Source organism: Hylobates moloch, unplaced genomic scaffold (assembly GCF_009828535.3).
Source record: "Hylobates moloch isolate HMO894 unplaced genomic scaffold, HMol_V3 SCAFFOLD_1, whole genome shotgun sequence".
NCBI classification, from domain to species: domain Eukaryota; kingdom Metazoa; phylum Chordata; class Mammalia; order Primates; family Hylobatidae; genus Hylobates; species Hylobates moloch.
Window position 1 is genome coordinate 102,786,919 of NW_026652276.1, and position 21,486 is coordinate 102,808,404.

General features: G+C 46.5%; 1 protein-coding gene across 1 annotated transcript in view; it reads left to right on the top strand.

Annotated features, from left to right (window-relative positions):
- The window catches only part of LOC116810372 (general transcription factor II-I repeat domain-containing protein 2B), a 56,107-nt gene that overhangs the window by 13,665 nt on the left and 20,956 nt on the right, over positions 1 to 21,486 (top strand). The window contains exons 2-6 of the mRNA XM_058437050.1: positions 5,129 to 5,232; positions 9,838 to 9,976; positions 18,536 to 18,655; positions 21,067 to 21,250; positions 21,418 to 21,446. Coding sequence (XP_058293033.1) covers positions 5,134 to 5,232; positions 9,838 to 9,976; positions 18,536 to 18,655; positions 21,067 to 21,250; positions 21,418 to 21,446 — 571 coding nt within the window. The 5' untranslated portion in view covers positions 5,129 to 5,133. The remainder of the gene's footprint in view (positions 1 to 5,128; positions 5,233 to 9,837; positions 9,977 to 18,535; positions 18,656 to 21,066; positions 21,251 to 21,417; positions 21,447 to 21,486) is intronic.

Consider the following 21,486-nt stretch of genomic DNA (forward strand, 5'->3'; position numbering starts at 1 on the left):
CCTCGTGATTCGCCCGCCTTGGCCTCCCAAAGTGCTGGGATTACAAGCGTGAGCCACCGCGCCCGGCCTGCCGGTGCCATTTCTTAATACACATTGAGTGTGATGACATCATAGATCAATGGCAATTGAAGGTGTGAAGAAGTGGAAATAGCACTAGGCAAAAATTGTCCTGGTGTATGTTCTAGCTTTGCTTCGACAACTCGCTAAGTTGTAAAATGAGAATACTTCTACGCCCTTTTCTCTCCTGGGGATGCTAAAGACAAAATAAAGATTACGAATGGAAATTCTCTGAGCTTCCAAAAGAGTAAGGATGGAGCATGATCTAAGGGAGTGTTCTGGTGAATGGGAACATAACACGCCTTTGCCGTTACATATTCTTTGATGTCCATTTGCTTGGTGAGTGGAATCTAGAATGCTCAAGAAAAGACTTTCTAGGACCTACGTGTCTCATGGCTGGATGCCGCTTTTTCTACTCTTCATCTTAGCCAAAAAGCAGAGAGGCAATTGAGGCTGCTTTTTCTGACTCCAGCTCTATTGCCAGAACAGAGTCTTTGCTATGAAAAACAATATTGGCCGGCGCGGTGGCTCACACCTGTAATCCCAGCACTGTGGGAGGCAGAAGCAGGAAGATCGCTTAAGCCCAGGAGTTGGAGACCAGCCTGGGCAACATAGTGAAACCCCGTCTCTACTAAAATGCAAAAATTAGCCAGGTGTGGTGGCATGCACCTGTAGTCCCAGCCACCCGGGGGGCTGAAATGGGAGGATCAACTGAGCCCAGAAGGTCGAGGCTACACTGAACCGTGATAACACTCCAACCTGGGTGACAGAGCAAGATGCGGTCTCAGAAACAAACGAACGAACAAAACAAAACAAAAAACAGACCAGGTATGGTGGCTCACACCTGTAATCCCAGCACTTTAGGAGGCCGAGGCAGGCGGATCACTTGAGGTCAAGAGTTCGAGACCAGCCTGGCCAACATGGTGTAACCCCGTCTCACCAAAAGTACAAAAATTAGCTAGGTGTGGTGGCTCACGCCTGCAATCCCAACTACTCGGGAGGCTGAGGCAGGAGAATCGCTTGAACCCAGGAGGCAGAGTTTGCAATGAGCTGAGATTGTGCCACTGCACTCCAGCCTGGGTGACAGAGTGATACTCCATCTCAAAAAACAAACAAACAAACAACCAAATCTTTCCCTATCCCTCCCTTCCCCCTACCATTCTGTTTAATAATAATAGAGATATAGAGATTTATAAAAATTTTTAACGGCATCAATTTGCATCCTACTGGTTCAGCATAGCTAATGTTCTCAGAAAGATTATAACTCTAAGGGATCCTCGAGTGTCTTCGAAGAATTTTGGTAGATAATTGCATTTTTAGAATTTCTTTTCAACCTTCTGTAACTGTCCAGACTGGCTAGGGTGTGCTGTGGTTGCAAATGACACCAGACTTTGGAGGATTAAAGGAGCAAAGACCTTGCACTAAAAGTCTGTTATGTGTTGGCTGTGAGTCTGTTTCACGTTGTCTGCAATCTGGAACCCAGGCTGCTGTGGTGGTTCCATGTGGAAAGTTCCCAGTGACCACCGAGGAGGAATAGAGAGTGTGGCAAAGTGAAGTTACTTCCCTGACAACCTCAGTCCACGAAAGTCATGTGGCCACACCACATTCAAGTGGGCAAGAAATCAAACCACATGATCTGAAAGAGACCTTTGTGAATATTTCCAAATAACCCCATGTGACCTCCACACTTAGCTCCCTTAAATCTTCAGTTTTGGTCGGGCTCAGTGGCTCACGCCTGTAGTCCCAGCACTTTGGGAGGCTGAGGCGGGCAGATCACCTGAGGTCAGGAGTTTGAGACCAGCCTGACCAAAATGATGAAACCCCGGCTCTACTAAAAATACAAAAATTAGCCGGGCGTGGTGGCGGCTGCCTGTAATCCCAGCTACTTGGGAGGCTGAGGCAGGAGAATTGCTTGAACCCGGGAGGCAGAGGTTGCAGTGAGCAGAGATCACACCACTTCACTCCAGCCTGGGCGACGAGTGAAACTCAAAAGAAAAATCTTCTGTCTTCCTTCCACATGCACACTCATGTTGATCTGTTTATCTTTTGCTTAGAAATAGAATTAAGCCAAATATTGGAGGGACATGATGGTAGCTAACAGGTACTTAATTTGCATGTTCCATTTCAAAAAATTGTTTTTAAGATTTCAGAGAATTTTTTTCAAAGAAATTTCTTAAAGCTAACTTCATCACGCCTGTCATCCTAGCACTTAAGGAGGCCGACACAGGAGGATGGCTTAAGCCCAGGAATTTGAGATCAGCCTCGGCGATAGAGCAAGACCCCATCTTTAAAAAAAAATGTTAAAAAATTAGCTGGGCCTGGTGATACATGCCTGTAGTCCCAGCTACTCGGGAGGGTGAGGCAGGAGGATCACTTGAGCCTGAGAGTTGGAGGATGCAGTGAGCCATGATTGTGCCACTGTACTCCAGACTGGGTGACAGAAGTGAGATCCTGTCTCTAAAAACAAAACAAACAAAAAGCAAAAAAAAAAAAAAAAAAACTTAGCAAAATTTAGAGTGAGCTTTTAGGAGACAGAAGTCCAAAGGGAAGAGGGAAAGAAGGAATTTTCTCTTCCTATCTTTAGTACACAAACCCATTATATCCTTTCTATGTGTAAGTGAAACAGTGTGATAGCTGTCACAGCCATGCTGAAATCTGACTAAACATCATTGGATCAATAAGGTACAAATCCTCTTCTCCTCATCTGGGAAACAGCATGCTCCTCTCACATAATACCTGAGTTTGTTTTATGGGGAGGCCATGTGTAGGTTTAGTGGAAAATATATAAAGTTAGCATAAAAATAAATTTAAAAGGCTGGGTGAGGGCCGGGCGCGGTGGCTCATGTCTGTAATCTCAGCACTTTGGGAGGCCAAGGTGGGTGGATCACGAGGTCAGGAGATCGAGACCATCCTGGCTAACATGGTGAAACCCCGTCTCTATCAAAAATACAAAAAATTAGCCGGGCATGGTGGCGGGTGCTTGTAGTCCCAGCTACTCGGGAGGCTGAGGCAGGAGAATGGCGTGAACCTGAGAGGTGAAGCTTGCAGTGAGTGGAGATCGCACCACTGCACTCCAGCCTGGGCGACAGAGTGAGACTCCGTCTCAAAAAAAAAAAAAAAAAGGCTGGGTGCGGTGGCTCACTCCTGTGATCACAGCACTTTGGGAGGCCTAGGCAAGTGGATCACTTGAGGTTAGCAATTCGAGACTGGCCTGGTCCAACATGGTGAAACCCCATCTCTACTAAAAATACAAAAATTAACCAGGCGTGGTGGTGGGAACCTGTAATACCCAGCCCTGGGAGGCTGAGGCAGGAGAATCGCTTGAATCTGGGAGGCAGAGGTTGCAGTGAGCCGAGATCGCACCATTGCACTCCAGCCTGGGCGACAGAGCAAGACTCCGTCCCAGAAAAAAAGGCTGAGCATGGTGGCTCATGCCTATAATCCCAGCACTTTGGGAAGCCGAGGCAGGAGGATCACTTGAGACCAGGAGTTCAAGACCATTATGGGCAACGTGGCAAAACCCTGTTTCTACAAAAAAAAAGAAAAAAAAAATCCAGGTTTGATGGTGTGTGCCTGTAGTCCCAGCTGCTTGGGACCCTACAGTGAGATGAGATTGCCCCACTGCACTCCAGCCTGAGTGACAGAGCAAGACCCTGTGTCTAAATAAATAAATAGTTTTTTTTTTATTATTATTATATTTTAGGTTTTAGGGTACATGTGCATAATGTGCAGGTTTGTTACATATGTATCCATGTGCCATGTTGATTTCCTGCACCCATTAACTCGTCATTTAGCATTAGATATATCTCCTAATGCTGTCCCTCCCCCCTCCCCCAACCCCACAACAGTCCCCGGAGTGTGATGTTCCCCTTCCTGTGTCCATGAGTTCTCATTGTTCAATTCCCACCTATGAGTGAGAACATGCGGTGTTTGGTTTTTTGTCCTTGCGATAGTTTACTGAGAATGATGTTTTCCAGTTTCATCCATGTCCCTACAAAGGACATGAACTCATCATTTTTTATGGCTGCATAGTATTCCATGGTGTATATGTGCCACATTTTCTTAATCCAGTCTATCGTTGTTGGACATTTGGGTTGGTTCCAACTCTTTGCTATTGTGAATAGTTCCGCAATAAACATACGTGTGCATGTGTCTTTATAGCAGCATGATTTATAGTCCTTTGGGTATATACCCAGTAATGGGATGGCTGGGTCAAATGGTATTTCTAGTTCTAGATCCCTGAGGAATCGCCACACTGACTTCCACAATGGTTGAAAAAGAAAGTTGACTGGGCACGGTGGCTCACGCCTGTAATCCCAGCACTTTGGGAGGCCAAGGCAGGCGGATTGCCTCAGGTCAGGAGTTCGAGACCAGCCTGGCCAACATGGCAAAACCTCGGTCTCTACTAAAAATACAAAAATTTGCTGGGCATGGTGGCGGGCACCTGTAATCCCAGCTGCTCGGGATACTGAGGCAGGAGAATCACTTGAACCCAGGAGGTGGAGGTTGCAGTGAGCTGAGATCGTGCCATTACACCAGCCTGGGCAACAAGATTGAAACTCAGTCTCAAAAAAAAAGAAAAAAGAAAGAGAGTTAGTGGGTTGGGTGTGGTGACTCACATCTGTAATCCCAGCACTTTGGGAGGCCAAGGAAGGCAGATTGCTTGAGCTCAGGAGTTTGAGACCAGCCTAGGTAACATAGCAAAACCCTGTCTTTACAAAAAATACAAAAATTAGCCAGGCGTGGTGGTGCTCACCTGTAGTCTCAGCTACTAGGGAGGCTGAGATGGGAGGATTGATTGAATCCAGGGGGCAGACGTTACAGTAAGCTGTGATTGCACCACTGCACTCCAGCCTGGGAGACAGAGCAAGACCCTGTCTCAAAATAAAATAAAATAAAATAAGTTAGCATTACTATTCAGGAGCTCATGGGCAAGTCACTAAATGCCTTTAAATTTCAGTTTCTTCAACTTGAAAGTTTGAACTAGATCTTTTGTGAGCACCCTGACAGCTCTGAATGTGGGTTTCAGACTCTGAATTTTTGCCACTTTCTTATTGCTTCTCTTGCACAGGGATCATGGCCCAGGTAGCAGTGTCCACCCTGCCTGTTGAAGAAGAGTCCTCCTCCGAGAGCAGGATGGTGGTGACATTCCTCGTGTCTGCCCTCGAGTCCATGGTGAGACAGCCTGACACTGTCTGACATTCCATAGATAGATCATTGTTGAAATGACAGAATCATGAAACACTTCAGTATCCCTTTTCTTTTCTTTCTTTTTTTTTTTTTTTAAGACAGAGTCTCACTCTGTCACCCAGGCTGGAGTGCAGTGGTGCAATCTCAGCTCATGGCAACCTCTGCCTCCTGGGTTCAAGCAATTCTCCTGCCTCAGCCTCCTGAGTAGCTGGGATTATAGGCACCCGTTACCACGTCCAGCTAATTTTTGTTTTGTTTTGTTTTTTGAGATGGAGTCTTGCTCTGCTGCCCAGGCTGGAGTGCAGTGGCATGATCTCGGCTCACTGCAACCTCTGCCTCCCGGTTCAAGCAATTCTCCTGCCTCAGCCTCCCAAGTAGCTGGGATTACAGGCGCCCGCCACTATGCCCGGCTAATTTTTTGTATTTTTAATAGAGACGGGGTTTCACCATGTTGGCCAGGCTGGTCTCAAACTCCTTACTCTGAGGTGATCTGCCCACCTCGGCCTCCCAAAGTGCTGGGATTACAGGCGTGAGCCACTGTGTCCGGCTGCTTCAGTATCACTTTTGATGTTTGCCTTCTGCCTGACATCTATATTAGGGTATCCTTTATAGAGGTTAATGGGCTTGTCAGATTATTTATGTATTTATATATTACATTGTGGATGCAATTATATAAACTTAAGCTTCCCAGATCTGAAATGTAATGAATGGTAACCTTTGTTACCATGTTTGAGAATATTTTTAAAACCTAAATTCGAAAGTAAATAGGCCAGGCGCAGTGGCTCACGCCTGTAATCCCAGCACTTTGGGAGGCCGAGGCATGTGGATGACCTGAGGTCGGAGTTGGAGACCAGCCTGGCCAACATGGTGAAACCCGTTTCTACTAAAAATACAAACATTAGCTGGGCGTGGTGGTGGGCGCCTGTATTCCCAGCTACTCAGGAGGCTGAGACATGAGAATCACTTGAACCCGGGAGGCGGAGGTTGTAGTGAGCTGAGATTGTGCCATTGCACTCCAGCCTGGGCAACAGAGTGAGACTGTCTCAAGAAAAAAAAAGTAAATAGCCTATTTATATATATCTGTTTACACCCAAAAGGTAAACTTTACCTGGTGTGTGAAAAGTTGATGAGAAATTTACATAATTCCAAAGTATCTGATCGGAAGATATTTATTGATTAAAAATGGAAAATCAGTAACTTTACAGTGCAGAAACCTGGCAGACACTACCTCATTCAAGTGATCGAAATTAGCATAGTCTGCCTGTAATCCCAGCGGTTTTGGAGTCGAGGTGGGAGGATGGCTTGAGGCCAGGAGTTGGAGACCAGCCTGGGCAGCATAGTGAGACCTTGTCTCTACAAGACTATTTTTTAAAAATTAGCTGGAGGGGATGGTGCTATAGTTCCAGCTAGTTGGGGTGCTGAGGTGGAAGGATTGCTCGAACCCAGGAGTTCAAGTCTGCAGTGAGTTATCATGAGCTGTCATGAGCTATCATGACACTGCATGCCAGCCTGCACAACACAAGACCCTGACTCTTAAAAAAAAACCACAAAAGTTGGAATTATTTTTATTATTATTTTGAGATGGAGTCTCACTGTGTCCCCCAGGCTGGAGTGCAGTGGCACGATTTCCACTCACTGAAAGCTCCGCTTCCCGGGTTCACGCCATTCTCCTGCCTCAGCCTCCTGAGTAGCTGGGACTACAGGCGCCCGTCACCACACCGGGCTAATTTTTTGTATTTTTAGTAGAGATGGGGTTTCATGGTGTTAGCCAGGATGGTCTCGATCTGACCTTGTGATCCGCCTATCTCGGCCTCCCAAAGTGCTGGGATTACAGGCATGAGCCACCGCGCCGGGTCAGAATTAATTTTAAAAGAAATCATTAGGGGTAGGCAGGGTGGCTCACGCCTGTAATCCCACCACTTTGTGAGGCCAAGGCCAGAGGATCACTTGAGCTCAGGAGTTTTGAGACCAGCCTGGGTAACATAGCAAGACCTTGTGTCTACTAAAAAAAAATTTTAGGCCGGGCGCAGTGGCTCATGCCTGTAATCCCAGCACTTTGGGAGTTTGGGAGGCTGAGGCAGGCAGATCACAAGGTCAGGAGTTCGAGACCAGCCTGGCTAACTTGGTGAAACCTTGTCTCTATTAAAGATACAAAAAACTAGCCAGGCGTGGTGGCACATGCCTGTAATCCCAGCTACTTGGGAGGCTGAGGCAGGAGAATCTCTTGAACCTGGGAGGCAGAGGTTGCAGTGAGTCAAGGTCACGCCATTGCACTCCAGCCTGGGCAACAGAGCGAGGCTCCATCTCAAAAAAAAAAAAAAAAAAAAGTAAAAATAAAAAAATTTAAAAATTAGCTGGGCATGGTGACACATGTCTATAGTCCCAGCTACTGCAGAAGCTGAGGCAAGAGGATCGCTCCAGCCTAAGAGATCAAGGCTGCAGTGGGCTAGGATTGCACCACTGTACTTCAGCCTGGGTAACAGAACAAGACCCTCTCTCAAATAATAATAATAATAAAAGAAAACATTAGGATCTCTTTGAAGAAAACTCGAAATATCTTCCCCAGGGACATTGTTTAAGAACTGATCACATTCCTTTCATTTGACAAATATCCATGAACCACTTTCTAAGCCAAGGCCCTCTTCTAGGAACTGGAGTCACAAGACCTGAGAAGGTCCCCCTCACAGAGATCTTTTTTTTCTTTTCTTTTTTTTTTTTTTTTTTTTTTTTTTTTTTTTTTTTTTTTTTGAGACGGAGTCTCGCTCTTTCACCCAGGCTGGAGTGCGGTGGCGCGATCTCCGCTCACTGCAAGCTCCGCCTCCCGGGTTCAAGCCATTCTCCTGCCTCAGCCTCTCCGAGTAGCTGGGACTACAGGCGCCCGCCACCACGCCCGGCTAATTTTTTGTATTTTTAGTAGAGACGGGGTTTCACCATGGTCTCGATCTCCTGACCTCGTGATCCGCCCGCCTCGGCCTCCCAAAGTGCTGGGATTACAAGCGTGAGCCACCGCGCCCGGCCACAGAGATCTTATATCCTACTCGGGAGACAAACAATAAACAAATTCGGCTGGGCGTGGGGACTCACGCCTATAATCCCAGCACTTTGAGAGGCCAAGGCGGACAGATTGCTTGAGCCCAGGAGTTCAGGACCAGCCTGGCCAACATGGTGAAACCCCGTCTCTACTAAACATACAAAAATTAGCTGGGCATGGTGGCGCATGCCTGTAGTGTTAGCTACTTGGTAGGCTGAGGTGGGAGGATCACCTGAGCCGAGGAGGTCGAGGCTGCAGTGACCCGTGATCACACCACTGCAATCCAGACTGGGTGACAGTGAGATCTTGTTTCAAAAAAACCCCAATAAATTCTATGTGTGTGTTTCTTTTTTTTTCTTATTTATTTATTTTTTTTTTGAGACAGAGTCTCACTTAGTCGCCCAGGCTGGAGTGCAGTGGCTCGATCTCTGCTCACTGCAAGCTCCGCCTCTTGGGCTCATGCCATTCTCCTGCCTCAGCCTCCCCAGCAGCTGGGACTACAGGCGCCCGCCACCATGCCCGGCAAATTTTTTTGTATTTTTTTAGTAGAGACGGGGTTTCACTGTGTTAGCCAGGATGGTCGCGATCTCCTGACCTTGTGATTCGCCTGCCTCAGCCTCCCAAAGTGCTGGGATTACAGGCGTAAGCCACCGTGCCCAGCCTGTGTGTGTTTCTTACCAATAAAATATGAAGAAAAGGAGGCCGGGTGTGGTGGCTGTAATCCCAGCACTTTGGGAGGCCGAGGAGGGTGGATCACCTGAGGTCAGGAGTTGAGATCAGCCTGGTCAACTCGGTGAAACTCCATCTTTACTAAAAATACAAATATATTAGCTGGGTGTGGTGGCAGGCACCTTTAATCCCAGCTAACTTGGGAGGCTGAGGCGGAGGTTGTAATGAGCCGAAATCGCACCACTGCCCTCCAGCCTGGGTGACAGAGCGAGACTGTCTCAAAAAAAAAAAGGCCTGTATATATGAAGAGGTAACCAGAAAGTCTGCAGCCAAAAATGTAGGGAAAAGGCATATTGGAGATCCATGTCAGGCAGTCAATAAAAATATGTTCTTTGGGTTTTATGATGTTTATGGTGTTTGCTTGATAAATTTCTATTGGTTTCCTTTCTCGGTGATTTTTCTCATTCTAAATGAATATTCCTGGCTGGGCGCGGTGGCTCATGCCTGTAATCCCAGCACTTGGGGAGGCCAAGGTGGGTGAATCACGAGGTCAGGAGATCCATACCATCCTGGCTAACACGGTGAAACCCCGTCTGTACTAAAAATACACACACACACAAAAATTAGCCAGGCATGGTGGCGGGGGCCTGTAGTCCCAGCTACTCAGGAGGCTGAGGCGGGAGAATGGCGTGAACCTTGAGGCGGAGCTTGCAGTGAGCCAAGATCGTGCCACTGCACTCCAGCCTGGGTGACAGAGCGAGACTCCATCTCAAAAATAAATAAATATTCCTTTTGCTACCTAATTTTGTATTCTTAAAGCAGGCCTCCTAGGCCCTGTGAACTTGGATCTGCCCTTGTAGATAATACATCGCTTTTTGTTTCTGTTTCAGTGTAAAGAACTGGCCAAGTCCAAGGCAGAAGTGGCCTGCATTGCAGTGTACGAAACAGATGTGTTTGTCGTCGGAACCGAGAGAGGATGCGCTTTTGTTAATGCCAGGACGGATTTCCAGAAAGATTTTGCAAAATACTGTAGGTGTTGTTGTAATTTTATCCTTTGTATTCCCAATCTCAAAAGGATTGCAGGCAAGACTTCCATAGTATTGTCTTCTAAGATATCGTAAGCATTCTCCTAGAAACGATCCTAACACATCTTCTTGGATTCAGCTTCCCAAATAAACACTGCTTAACACTGCAGAGTCCGAGACAAATGGTCATTTTATTTTGTACTAGGTCCTCAGCAGTACTCTGGTTTATTAGAATAAATTTCAAGGACATAGAACAAATTATCTTTAATTCCTAAAATAAACACCATTTTACAAAATACTCTTACTTTAGTCCTTTCCAAAGGAAGGGGAAAAACTTTTCCAGAGCTTGTTATGTATTACTGCCTGTTAATAGCCATTATGCAATTACTCCTTTTTTCTTTTCTTTTTTCTTTTTCTTTTTTGAGACAGAGTCTCACTGTGTCACCCACACTGGAGTGCAGTGGTGCAATCTTGGCTCACCGCAACCTCCGCCTCCCAGGTTCAAGCGATTCTCCTGCCTCAGCCTCCCGAGTAGCTGGGATTACAGGCACCTTCCACCATGCCCGGCTGATTTTTATATTTTTGGTAGAGATGGGGTTTCACCCTGTTGGCCAGGCTGGTCTTGAACTCCTGACCTCAAGTGATCTGCCCACCTCTACCTCCTAAAGTGCTGGAATTACAGGTGTGAGCCACTGCGCCTGGCCGTTTTTTGCTTTTCTTAGTATGGTAATTTCAGAGCCTTCAGTATGCCAGGGTGTGCTGCAAGCATCCAGTGTGAGTAAGCATATGTGGCCATATGTCAAGGAATTACTCTACAGTGTTAAAAACTACACCTTTTGCCGGGCACGGTGGCTCACTCCTGTAATCCCAAAATTTTGGGAGGCCGAGGCAGGTGGATCACTTGAGCTCAGGATTTTGAGGCCAAGCTGGGCAACATGGCAAGACTCCATCTCCACTAAAAAATAAAAAAAAAATTAAATGGGCATGGTGGCACTCGCCTGTTGTCTTAGCTACTCAGGAGGCTCAGGTGGGAGGATCGCTTGAGCCCGGGAGGTCAAGGCTGCAATGAGCCGTGATCACACCACTGCACTCCAGTCTGGGCCATAGAGTGAGACCTGGTCTCAAGACAAAACAAAACCAGACAAAAAGCTACACCTTTTATGGTGGTAATCTCTAACACTGTAGGTTATTTACCAAGTATTGACATAGCAATTTAATATTCCTTGTAACCATGAAAGGATAAAAATCAGAAAGGTTTGTCAGAGGGTATAAGGGTGTGTGTGTGTGTGTGTGTACAGAGAGAGAGGGGTCTCTATGGATTGGCAGGGGGTATATAAAGTGTGTGTGTGTGTGTGTGTGTGTATACATAGATTAGATAGATGGGTAGATAAATAAGAGACAGGAATTATATACATATGTATGTAGACAGATTAGTTAAATGGATAGATGACAGATAAGAGAGAGGAATTACGTATATATATATGTATGTAGATAGCTTAGATAGATGGATGGATAGATAAGGGAGACAGGAATTATATATATATATATGTATATAGATAGATTAGATGAATGGATAGAGAGAGAGATGAGAGAGGGGAGAATTGAGTGATAGATTGATTCAGATTTACTTCCCAGATCCCAAATTAAGGTCCCCACTATCAAGAAGACAGATTAAAAAATGAAGCCATCTTTAAATAATACAGTGTGTAATTGATACACAAGAAGGGTATTCTCAATTCATTAATGTCAGATGCCAGTTGAATTTCTAATCATTGAAATTTACTTGTAGATTTTTTTAAGATTCATAGTTGCATGTTAATTTCGTTGTTGCAAATATTTTCTCTAGTATTCATCTTGTCATGAAACTTCTGAAATTGGTGTGATAATCTTTTTATATTTTCTTTTAATAACATCAACTTTTAGTTTAGATTCGGGGGGCACATGTGTAGATTTGTTACATGGGTATATCGTGTGATGCTGTGGTTTGGGGTACAGTAGTGAGCATAGTACCCCATAGTTCATTTTGCAACCCTTGCCCCCACTTCCCTCTTTCCTCTGGGAGCCTCCAGTGTCTATTGTTCCCATCCCCATCTTTATGTCCACGTGTACCCAAGGTTTGGCTCCCACTTACAAGTGAGAACATGTGGTATTCGGTTTTCTGTTCCTGCATTAATTTACATAGGATAATGGCCTCCAGCTGCCTCCACATTGCTGCAAAGGATATGATTTCTTTCTTTTTTATGGCCGCAGGTTTTTCGTCTTTGTTTTTGTTTTTTGAGACAGAGTTTTGCCCTTTCGGCCAGGCTGGAGTGCAATGGCATGATCTTGGCTCACTGAAACCTCCACCTTCTGGGTTCAAGCCATTCTCCTGCCTCAGCCTCCCAAATAGCTGAGATTACAGGCACCCGCCACCACACCCAGCTAATTTTTTATTTTTTAGTAGAGACAGAGTTTCGCCATGCTGTCCAGGCTGGTCTTAGACTCCTGACCTCAGGTGATCCACCCGCCTCTGGCTCCCAAAGTGCTGGGATTACAGGTGTGAGCCACCACGCCCAGCCTTTTTTGTTTTTTGTTTTTTTTTTTTTTGAGACAGGGTTTTGCTATATTACCGGTCATGAATTCCTGGGCTCAAGTGATCCTCCCATCTTGGCCTCCCAAGTAGCTGAGATCTGCACCTGGCATACATGCTAAATATTTGGTCAAGGGTTTATTTCTGGACTCCCTACTCTATTCCGTAGATTTATTTGTCTTTATGCCAGTATCATGCTGTTTTGATTACTTTATAATATGTTTTGAAATCATGAAGTATGAGACCTCCAAATTTGCTCTTTTTCAAGATTGTTTCTGTTATTCAGATTCCCTTGGTGTTCCATATGATTTTTTTTTTTTGAGACAGAATCTCGCTGTATCGCCCAGGCTGGAGTGCAGTGGAGAGATCTCAGCTGACCACAACCTCCGCCTCCCTGGTTCAAGCCATTCTCCTGCCTCAGCCTCCCAAGTAGCTGGGATTACAGGCACATGCCACCATGCCCAGCTAATTTTTTTTTTTTTTTTGTATTTTGAGTAGAGATAGGGTTTCACCATGTTGGCCAGGATGGTCTTGAATTCCTGACCTCATGATCCACCCTCCTCAGCCTCCCAAAAGTGCTGGGATTACAGGGTGAGCCACCGCGCCCAGCCCCATGTGAATTTTAGAGTGGATTTCTTAATTTGTACAAGAAATGCCCATGAGATTTTGATGGGGATTACAATAATTCTGTAGACGGCTTTTGGTAGTACAGATATCTTAGCAATATTAAGCCTGCCAATCCATGAACATGAGATGTCTTTCTATTTGTTTGTGTCTTCTTTCTTTTCTTTTTGAGAGACAGATCTTGCTTTTGCCCAGGCTGGATCATGGTTGATCTCGGATCACTGCAATCTGCCTCCAGGTTCAACATTCTATCTTCTTTTTTTTTTTTTTTTTTTTTGAGACGGAGTCTCGCTCTTTCACCCAGGCTGGAGTGCAGTGGCACGATCTTGGCTCACTGCAGGCTCCGCCCCCCAGAGTTCACGCCATTCTCCTGCCTCAGCCTCCCGCATAGCTGGGACTACAGGTGCCTGCCACCTCGCCCGGCTAATTTTTTGTATTTTTAGTGGAGACGGGGTTTCACCATGTTAGCCAGGGTGGTCTCGATCTCCTGACCTCGTGATCCGCCCACCTCGGCCTCCCAAAGTGCTGGGATTACAGGCGTGAGCCACCGCGCCCGGCCACGAGACAGGGTTTCACCATGTTTCCCAGGCTGATCTTGAACTCCTAACCTCAAGTGATCTGCCTGCCTCGGCCTCCCAAAGTGCTGGTATTATAGCATTATAGGCATAAGCCACTGCGCCCAGCCTGTCTTCTTTAATTTTTTTCAGCAGTGTTTGATTGTTTTAGCATACAGATTTTCACTTCCTTGATTAGGTCTATCCCTAAGGATTTTATTCTTTTGGATGCTATTGTAAATAGAATTGTTTTATTTCCTTTGCAGATTGTTCATTGTTACTGTGTAGAAATGCAATTGATTTGGTGTGTTGATGTAGTATCCTGCAACTTTGCTGAATCTGTTGGAGTTCGAATAGATTTTTGTGTGGAATTTTTAGGGTTTTCTACATACAAAATCATGTATCATCTATGAAAAGAGATAATTTTACTTCTTTCTTTCAAATTTGGAGGCCTTTTTTTTTCTTACCTAATTTAATTGCTCTAGCTAGGACTTCCAATACTGTGTTGAACAGAAGTGGGGAGAGAGGGCATCTTTGCCATTTCTTTTTCTTTTTTTTTCTTTGAGATGGAGTCTCGCTCTGTTGCCCAGGCTGGAGTGCGGTGGCACAGTCTCTGCTCACTGCAACCTCGAGATCCCAGGTTCAAGTGATTCTTGTGCCTCAGCCTCCTGAGTAACTGGGATTACAGGTGCACGCCACCACACCTGGCTAATTTTTGTATTTTTTTAGTAGAGATGGGGTTTCACCACATTGGCCAGCATGGTCTCGAACTCCTGACCTCAAGTGATCTGCCTGCCTCAGCCTCCCAAAGTGCTGAGATTACAGGGGTGAGCCACCACACCTGGCCCATCTTTGCTATTTCCGATCTTAGCTATCAGTCTTTCATTGTTGAGTGATATTAGCCGTGGACTTTTTATAAATGACCTTTATTACATTGGTCATTTCCTTCCACTTGTAGTTGGTAGAGTGCTTTTATCATGAAAGGATGTTCAATCTTGTCCAGTGCTTTTTCTGCAGCAATTGAGATGATCATGTGGCTTTTGTCCTTTATTCTTTCAATGTGGTACATTACATTGATTGATTTAAATATGTTGAACCATCCTTGTATTAGAGGAATAAATTCCACTTGGGGCCGGGCACGCCTGTAATCCCAGCATTTTGGGAGGCCAAGGCGGGCAGATCACTTGACGTTGGGAGTTCGATACCAGCCTGGCCAACATGGGAAAACCCCATCTCTACTAAAAATACAAAAATTAGCCAGGTGTGTGGTGGCAGGAGCCTGTAATCCTAGCTACTCGGGAGGGAGAGGCAGTAGAATCGCTTGAACCTGGGAAGCGGAGGTTGCAGTGTGCTCTCACCTGCCTGTGATGACCAACAGCATTTGGGATACCCAGTGTGGCACTCATTCCAGTGAGTTTTAGTGACACCCCCACCACACACAGCTTCCCAGTCACTTCCACTGATACTCCACGTGGCTTCCCAGCAAGTCTCATCGAAGTTCCAGAAAATTCCAGAAGGAGCCAGGTGCAGTGGCTCACGTATGTAATCCCAGCACTTTGGGAGGCCAAGATGGGAGGATCGCTGGAGCCCAGGAGTTTGAGACCTGCCTGGGCAACATGGCAAGACCCTGTCTCTACAAAATACATATATATATACATTTTTACATTGGCCTTTTTTCTTTTTTATTATTATTTTTAAAAGATATAGATCAGCCGGGTGCGGTGGCTCACACCTGTAATTCCAGCACTCTGGTAGGCTGAGGCTGGCGGATCACCTGAGGCCAGGAGTTCGAGACCAGCCTGGCCAACATGGCAAAACCCCATCTGTACTAAAAATACAAAAATGAGCTGGGCGTGGTGGCATGCACCTGTAATCCCAGCTACTCGGGAGGCTGAGGCAGGAGAATCACTTGAACCCAGGAGGTGGAGGTTGCAGTGAGCCAAGATCGCGCCATTGCACTCCAGCCTGGGTGACAGAGCAAGACCAAAAAAAAAAAAAAAAAAAAAAAAAAGGAAAGGAAAGGAAAGGAAAAAGGAAGAAAGAAAATTCCAGAAGGAGGTTTCACAGTGAATTTCAGTGGCTCCATACCCACAGGCGGTTTCCTAGGGAGTTACACCAGTTCCCCAGAGCGTGGCTTCCCAGCAAATTCTCTTGGCATCACTCTCCAGGTAGCTTCCAGAGAGTTCCACTGGCACACTAGAGGCCATCTTCCTTATAATGCCCAGAAAGTGTTGCAGGCACCCACAGGGCAACTGTCTAGTGATTTCCGCCAGCACCCCCAGAAAGCAGGCCCTTGCTTACCAGCCACCACATGGACACCCCCACAGGCTACCCCACTATTCAGTGGGCCGTGGCCAAATCCTGCTTAATGAGGCCTGGATCTCGGCCCTGGGGGGCCACCCCATTCCTGGATTTGCCCCCTTCTGGGTCCCCTGCCTTAGCCCAGCAGTCACAGGTGCTCTTGCAACCTGCTGCTTATGTTCTCTTTAGAGTCCTCAGTCCCTCTAGCTGCTAATCCCATGATACCAGTTGACGACTCTTCTAGGAAACTTTACCTGTTGGTGTAAATTAGTACAAGCCCTATGGGAAACAGTGTGGAGATTTCTCAAAGAACTAAACATAAATCCCCATTCGATCCAGCAAGCCCACTACTTGGCATCTACCCAAAGGAAAAGAAATCATTCTATCAAAAAGACAGCTGCCTTGAACGTTTATCACAGCACTATTCACAATAGCAAAGATGTGCAATCAAGCTAAGCATCCATCACCAGATGACTGGATAAAGAAAATGTGGCATGTACACTATGGGATACTACTCAGCCATAAAAAAGAATGAAATGGCGGGACACGGTAGCTCATGCCTATAATCCAGGCACTTTGGGAGGCCGAGGCAATGGATCACTTGAGATCAGGAATTCTAGACCAGCCTGGCCAACATGGCAAAACCCCGTCTCTACTAAAAATACAAAAATTAGCCGGGCCTGGTGGCGTGTGCCTGTAATGCCAGCTACTCGGGTAGCTGAGGCACACAAGAATTGCTTGAACCCGGGAGGCGGAGGTTGCAGTGAGCGGAGATTACGCCACTGCACTCCAGCTTAGATGACAGAGTAAGACTCTCTCAAAAAAAAAAAAAAAAAAAGAATGAAATGATGTCTTTTGCAGCAACATGAATGGAATTAGGGGCTATTGTCTTTATCATTTGACTTAAAAAGGCAAATGCTGCATGTCCTTACTTACAAGAGGGGCTAAATAATAGGTACACATGGACATAGAATGTGAGGCTAGGTGCGGTGGCTCACGCCTATAATCCCGACACTTTGGGAGGCCGAGGTGGGCAGATCACTTGAGGCCAGGAGTTCCAGACCAGCCTGGCCAACATGGTGAAACCCTGTCTCTACTAAAAATACAAAAATGAGCCTGGTGTAGTGGTGGGTGCCTGTAATCCCAGTTACTAGGGAGGCTGAGGCATAAGAATCTCCTGAACCCGGGAGGCAGAGGTTACTGTGAGCTGAGATTGTGCCACTGCACTCCAGCCTGGGTGGCAGAGTGAGACTCTGTCTCAAAACAAACAAAAAACAAACAAACAAAAACATGGTCATAGAGTGTGAAATAACAGACACTGGAGACTCAGAGGGGTGGGAGGCAGGAGGTGGGTAAGGGATGATAAATTACTTCATGGGTACAATGTACATTATTTGGGTGATGAGTACACTAAAACCCCAGACTTCACCAACGGCACCGTATATCCATGCAAGAAAACTATACTTGGTGGGGCGCGGTGGCTCACACCTGTAATCCCAGCACTTTGGGAGGCTGAGGCGGGCAGATCACGAGGTCAGGAGATTGAGACCATCCTGGCTAACATGGTGAAACCCCGTCTCTACTAAAAAATACAAAAAATTTAGCTGGGTGCGGTGGCGGGCACCTGTAGTCCCAGCTACTCGGGAGGCTGAGGCAGGAGAATGGCGTGAACCTGGGAGGCGGAGCTTGCAGTGAGCTGAGATTGCGCCACTGCACTCCAGCCTAGGTGACACAGCTAGACTCTTGTCTCAAAAAGAAAAGAAAACTATACTTGTGCCCCTTACATTGATACAAAAAAAAAAAAAACCTTTCTGTGTTCAAATTACTATGTGGTTTCTCTCTTCTGACTAGACTGATGAAAACAATCAGTTTTAAAACTTTTGGAGGAGCAATTGATTCCGGGGCTGGTCTTGAATGGGTTCAGGGGTATAGTCTTCCTATACAATTATTGTCATGTTTCAACTGTATAGCAAATCAAATTTCTGTTATAAAAATAATTTCTGGCTGGGTGCAGTGCCTCACACCTGTAATCCCAACACTTTGGGAGGCTGAGATGGGAGGATCACTTGAGGCCAGGAGTTAGAGGCCAGCCTGGGCAACATAGTGAGATCCCATCTCTAAAAAAAATTTAAAAGTTAGCCAGGTGTGATGGGGCACTCCTGTAAGCCTAGCTACTCTGGAGGCTGAGGTGGGAGGATCACTTAAGCCCAGAAATTTGAGGCTGCAGGGAACTTCAGTCATCCCACTGCACTCCAGCCTGGGCAGCAGAGTGAAACCCTGACTCTAAAAATAATAATTTCCTTAAACTACTACTATTTCTTTATATGTTGATTTTTTTTATAGTTCTTTAACCTGTTTATCATAAATACCATTTTTTCTTGTTTTTCTTTAAAAGATCTTGTTTTATATTTATTCACTTTTTCCCATTTTTTCTCTTTGAATACCAGAAACAAAGTACGGAAGTGTACAGCACAAATGCTTAGATACTGACCTAATGCCAATCATCCATTTGCAGGCGTTGCAGAGGGGCTGCATGAGGTGAAACCTCCCTGCCTTGTGAACGGGATGCAGGTCCACTCGGGCGAAACGGAAATACTCAGGAAGGCAGTGGAGGACTATTTCTGCTTTTGTTATGGTAACATTCACTTTAAGCATTAATTCTATTCTTTTTTTTTTTTGAGATGGAGTCTTGCTCTGCCACCCAGGCTGGAGTGCAATGGCGCGATCTCAGCTCACTGCAGCCTCCGCCTCCTGGGTTCAAGCAATTCTCCTGCCTCAGCCTCCCACGTAGCTGGGATTACAGGCGCCCACCAGCACACCTGGCTAATTTTTGTATTTTTAGTAGAGATAGGATTTCACCATGTTGGCCAGGCTGGTCTCGAACTCCTCACCTTGTGATCTGCCCGCCTTGGCCTCCCAAAGTGCTGGGATTATAGGCCTGAGCCACCGTGCCCAGCCAAGCATGAATTCTCTAAGTGGTTCACCCAGGAGTAGGACAGTGTCACAGACAGTCTTATTGCTATGACTACTTAGAATGTTTTGAACATTTCAAAACCCATATGCTTATCAAGTGAGGAGCTAGTTCTTTTTTTTTTTTTTTTCTGAGAGGGAGTCTTGCTCTGTCACCCAGGCTGAAGTGCAATGGCGCAATCTCAGCTCACCGCAAACTCTGCCTCCTGGGTTCAAGCGATTCTCCCACCCCAGCCTCCTGAGTAGCTGGGATTACAGGTGCCCACCACCGTGCCCAGCTAATTTTTGTATTTTTAGTAGAGATGGGGTTTCACCATGTTGGCCAGGTTGGTCTCGAACTCCTGACCTCAGGTGATCCTCCTGCCTCGGCCTCCCAAAATGCTGGGATTACAGGCCTCAGCCACTACACCTGGCCACCAGTTCTTAATTACCAGATTAAGTGTTCTTATAGAAGATGATGTGGATCTTGGATCTTCTGCTCTGTGGAAACTTCTTTATTGATCACTCTTTCTTCCTTGATCCCGTTTTAGAGAGCCCCCACATCAAGGCCAGTGTATTGCTAAAGACAGTCAATGTTGGCTCAGCCACCTCCCTCACCCCTCAGTTGTCGCTCCACCTACCCATGTCTTTCCATAGGCATGAAGATGGGAATTAAAAAAAAAAAAAAAAAAAAAATACATACACGCCGGGCGCGGTGGCTCAAGCCTGTAATCCCAGCACTTTGGGAGGCCGAGGCGGGCGGATCATGAGGTCAGGAGATCGAGACCATCCTGGCTAACACGGTGAAACCCCATCTCTACTAAAAACACAAAAAAAATTAGCCGGGCGTGTTGGCGGGCGCCTGTAGTCCCAGCTACTTGGGAGGCTGAGGCAGGAGAATGGCGTGAACCCGGGAGGCGGAGCTTGCAGTGAGCCAAGATCGTGCCACTGCACTCCAGCCTGGGTGACAGAGCAAGACTCCGTCTCAAAAAAAAAAAAAAAAATACACTGGATGTGGTGGCTTGAGCCTGTAATCCCAGCTACTTGGGAGGCTAAGGTGGGAGGATCATTTGAGCCCAGGAGTTTGAGACCAGACTGAGCAACATAGTAAGACCCTGCCTCTACAAAATAAAATAAAAATAATTTTCAAAAATCCTTTGCAGTGTTTTAAAAAGCTAGATAACAGGCCGGGCACGGTGACTCACACCAGCTACTTGGGAGGCTGAGGTGGGTGGATCACCTGAGATCAAGAGTACGAGACCAGCCTGGCCAACATAGTGAAACTCCGTCTCTACTAAAAATACAAAAATTAGTCGGGCATGGTGGCAGTAATCCCAGCTACTCAGGAGGCAGAGGCAGAAGAATTGCTTCAACCCAGGAGGCAGAGGTTGCAGTGAGCCCAGTCAAAACCCTGTCTCTTAATTAAAAACAAACAAACAGGCCGGGTGCGGTGGCTCACGCTTGTAATCCCAGCACTTTGGGAGGCCGAGGCGGGCGGATCACGAGGTCAGGAGATCGAGACCACGGTGAAACCCCGTCTCTACTAAAAATACAAAAAATTAGCCGGGCGTGGTGGCGGGCGCCTGTAGTCCCAGCTACTCGGAGAGGCTGAGGCAGGAGAACGCCGTGAACCCTGGAGGCGGAGCTTGCAGTGAGCCGAGATCGCGCCACTGCACTCCAGCCTGGGAGACAGAGCGAGACTCCGTCTCAGAAAAAAAAAAAAACAAAAAAAAAACAACTAGGCTGGGCTCGGTGGCTCACGCCTGTTATCCTAGCACTTCGGCAGGCTAAGGTGGGTGGATTGCCTGAGCTCAGCAGTTCGAGACCAGTCTGGGCAACATGGTGAAACCTCATCTCTACTAAAATACAAAAGAAATTAGCTGGGCATGGTGGTGTGTGCCTGTAGTCCCAGCTACTCGGGAGGCTGAGGCAGGAGAATTGTTTGAACGCGGGAGGCGGAGGTTGCAGCGAGCCGAGATCTCACCATTGCACTCCAGCCTGGGTGGCTGAGCGAGACTCCGTCTCTCCAAAAAAAAAAAAAAAAACTGGTAGAACGTTAGGTTCACACCTTCTAAAGACGTTTGCGTCTTCTTATAGGTAAAGCCTTAGGGACGACGGTGATGGTGCCTGTTCCCTATGAGAAGATGCTGCGAGACCAGTCGGCTGTGGTAGTGCAGGGGCTTCCGGAAGGCGTTGCCTTTCAACACCCTGAGAATTACGACCTTGCAACCCTGAAATGGATTTTGGAGAACAAAGCAGGGATTTCATTCGTCATAAATAGGTGACACACTCTGCCCCCCGCCCCCTCAGTTCATTTAAAGATGAAACTGATAGCCTAATTTTAATTCACTCGTGCATTCCACCTGTTGCGTTTCAGAGCAGACTGTTCAGATGTGTCATGCTTTTTTCATTTGTCCGTGCTGTGTAACGGTGTTGCTTTTCTTGCAGACCCTTCCTAGGACCAGAGAGTCAGCTGGGTAAGTGACAGCTTCTCAGGTTTGGTGGCTCTTCTGAGCT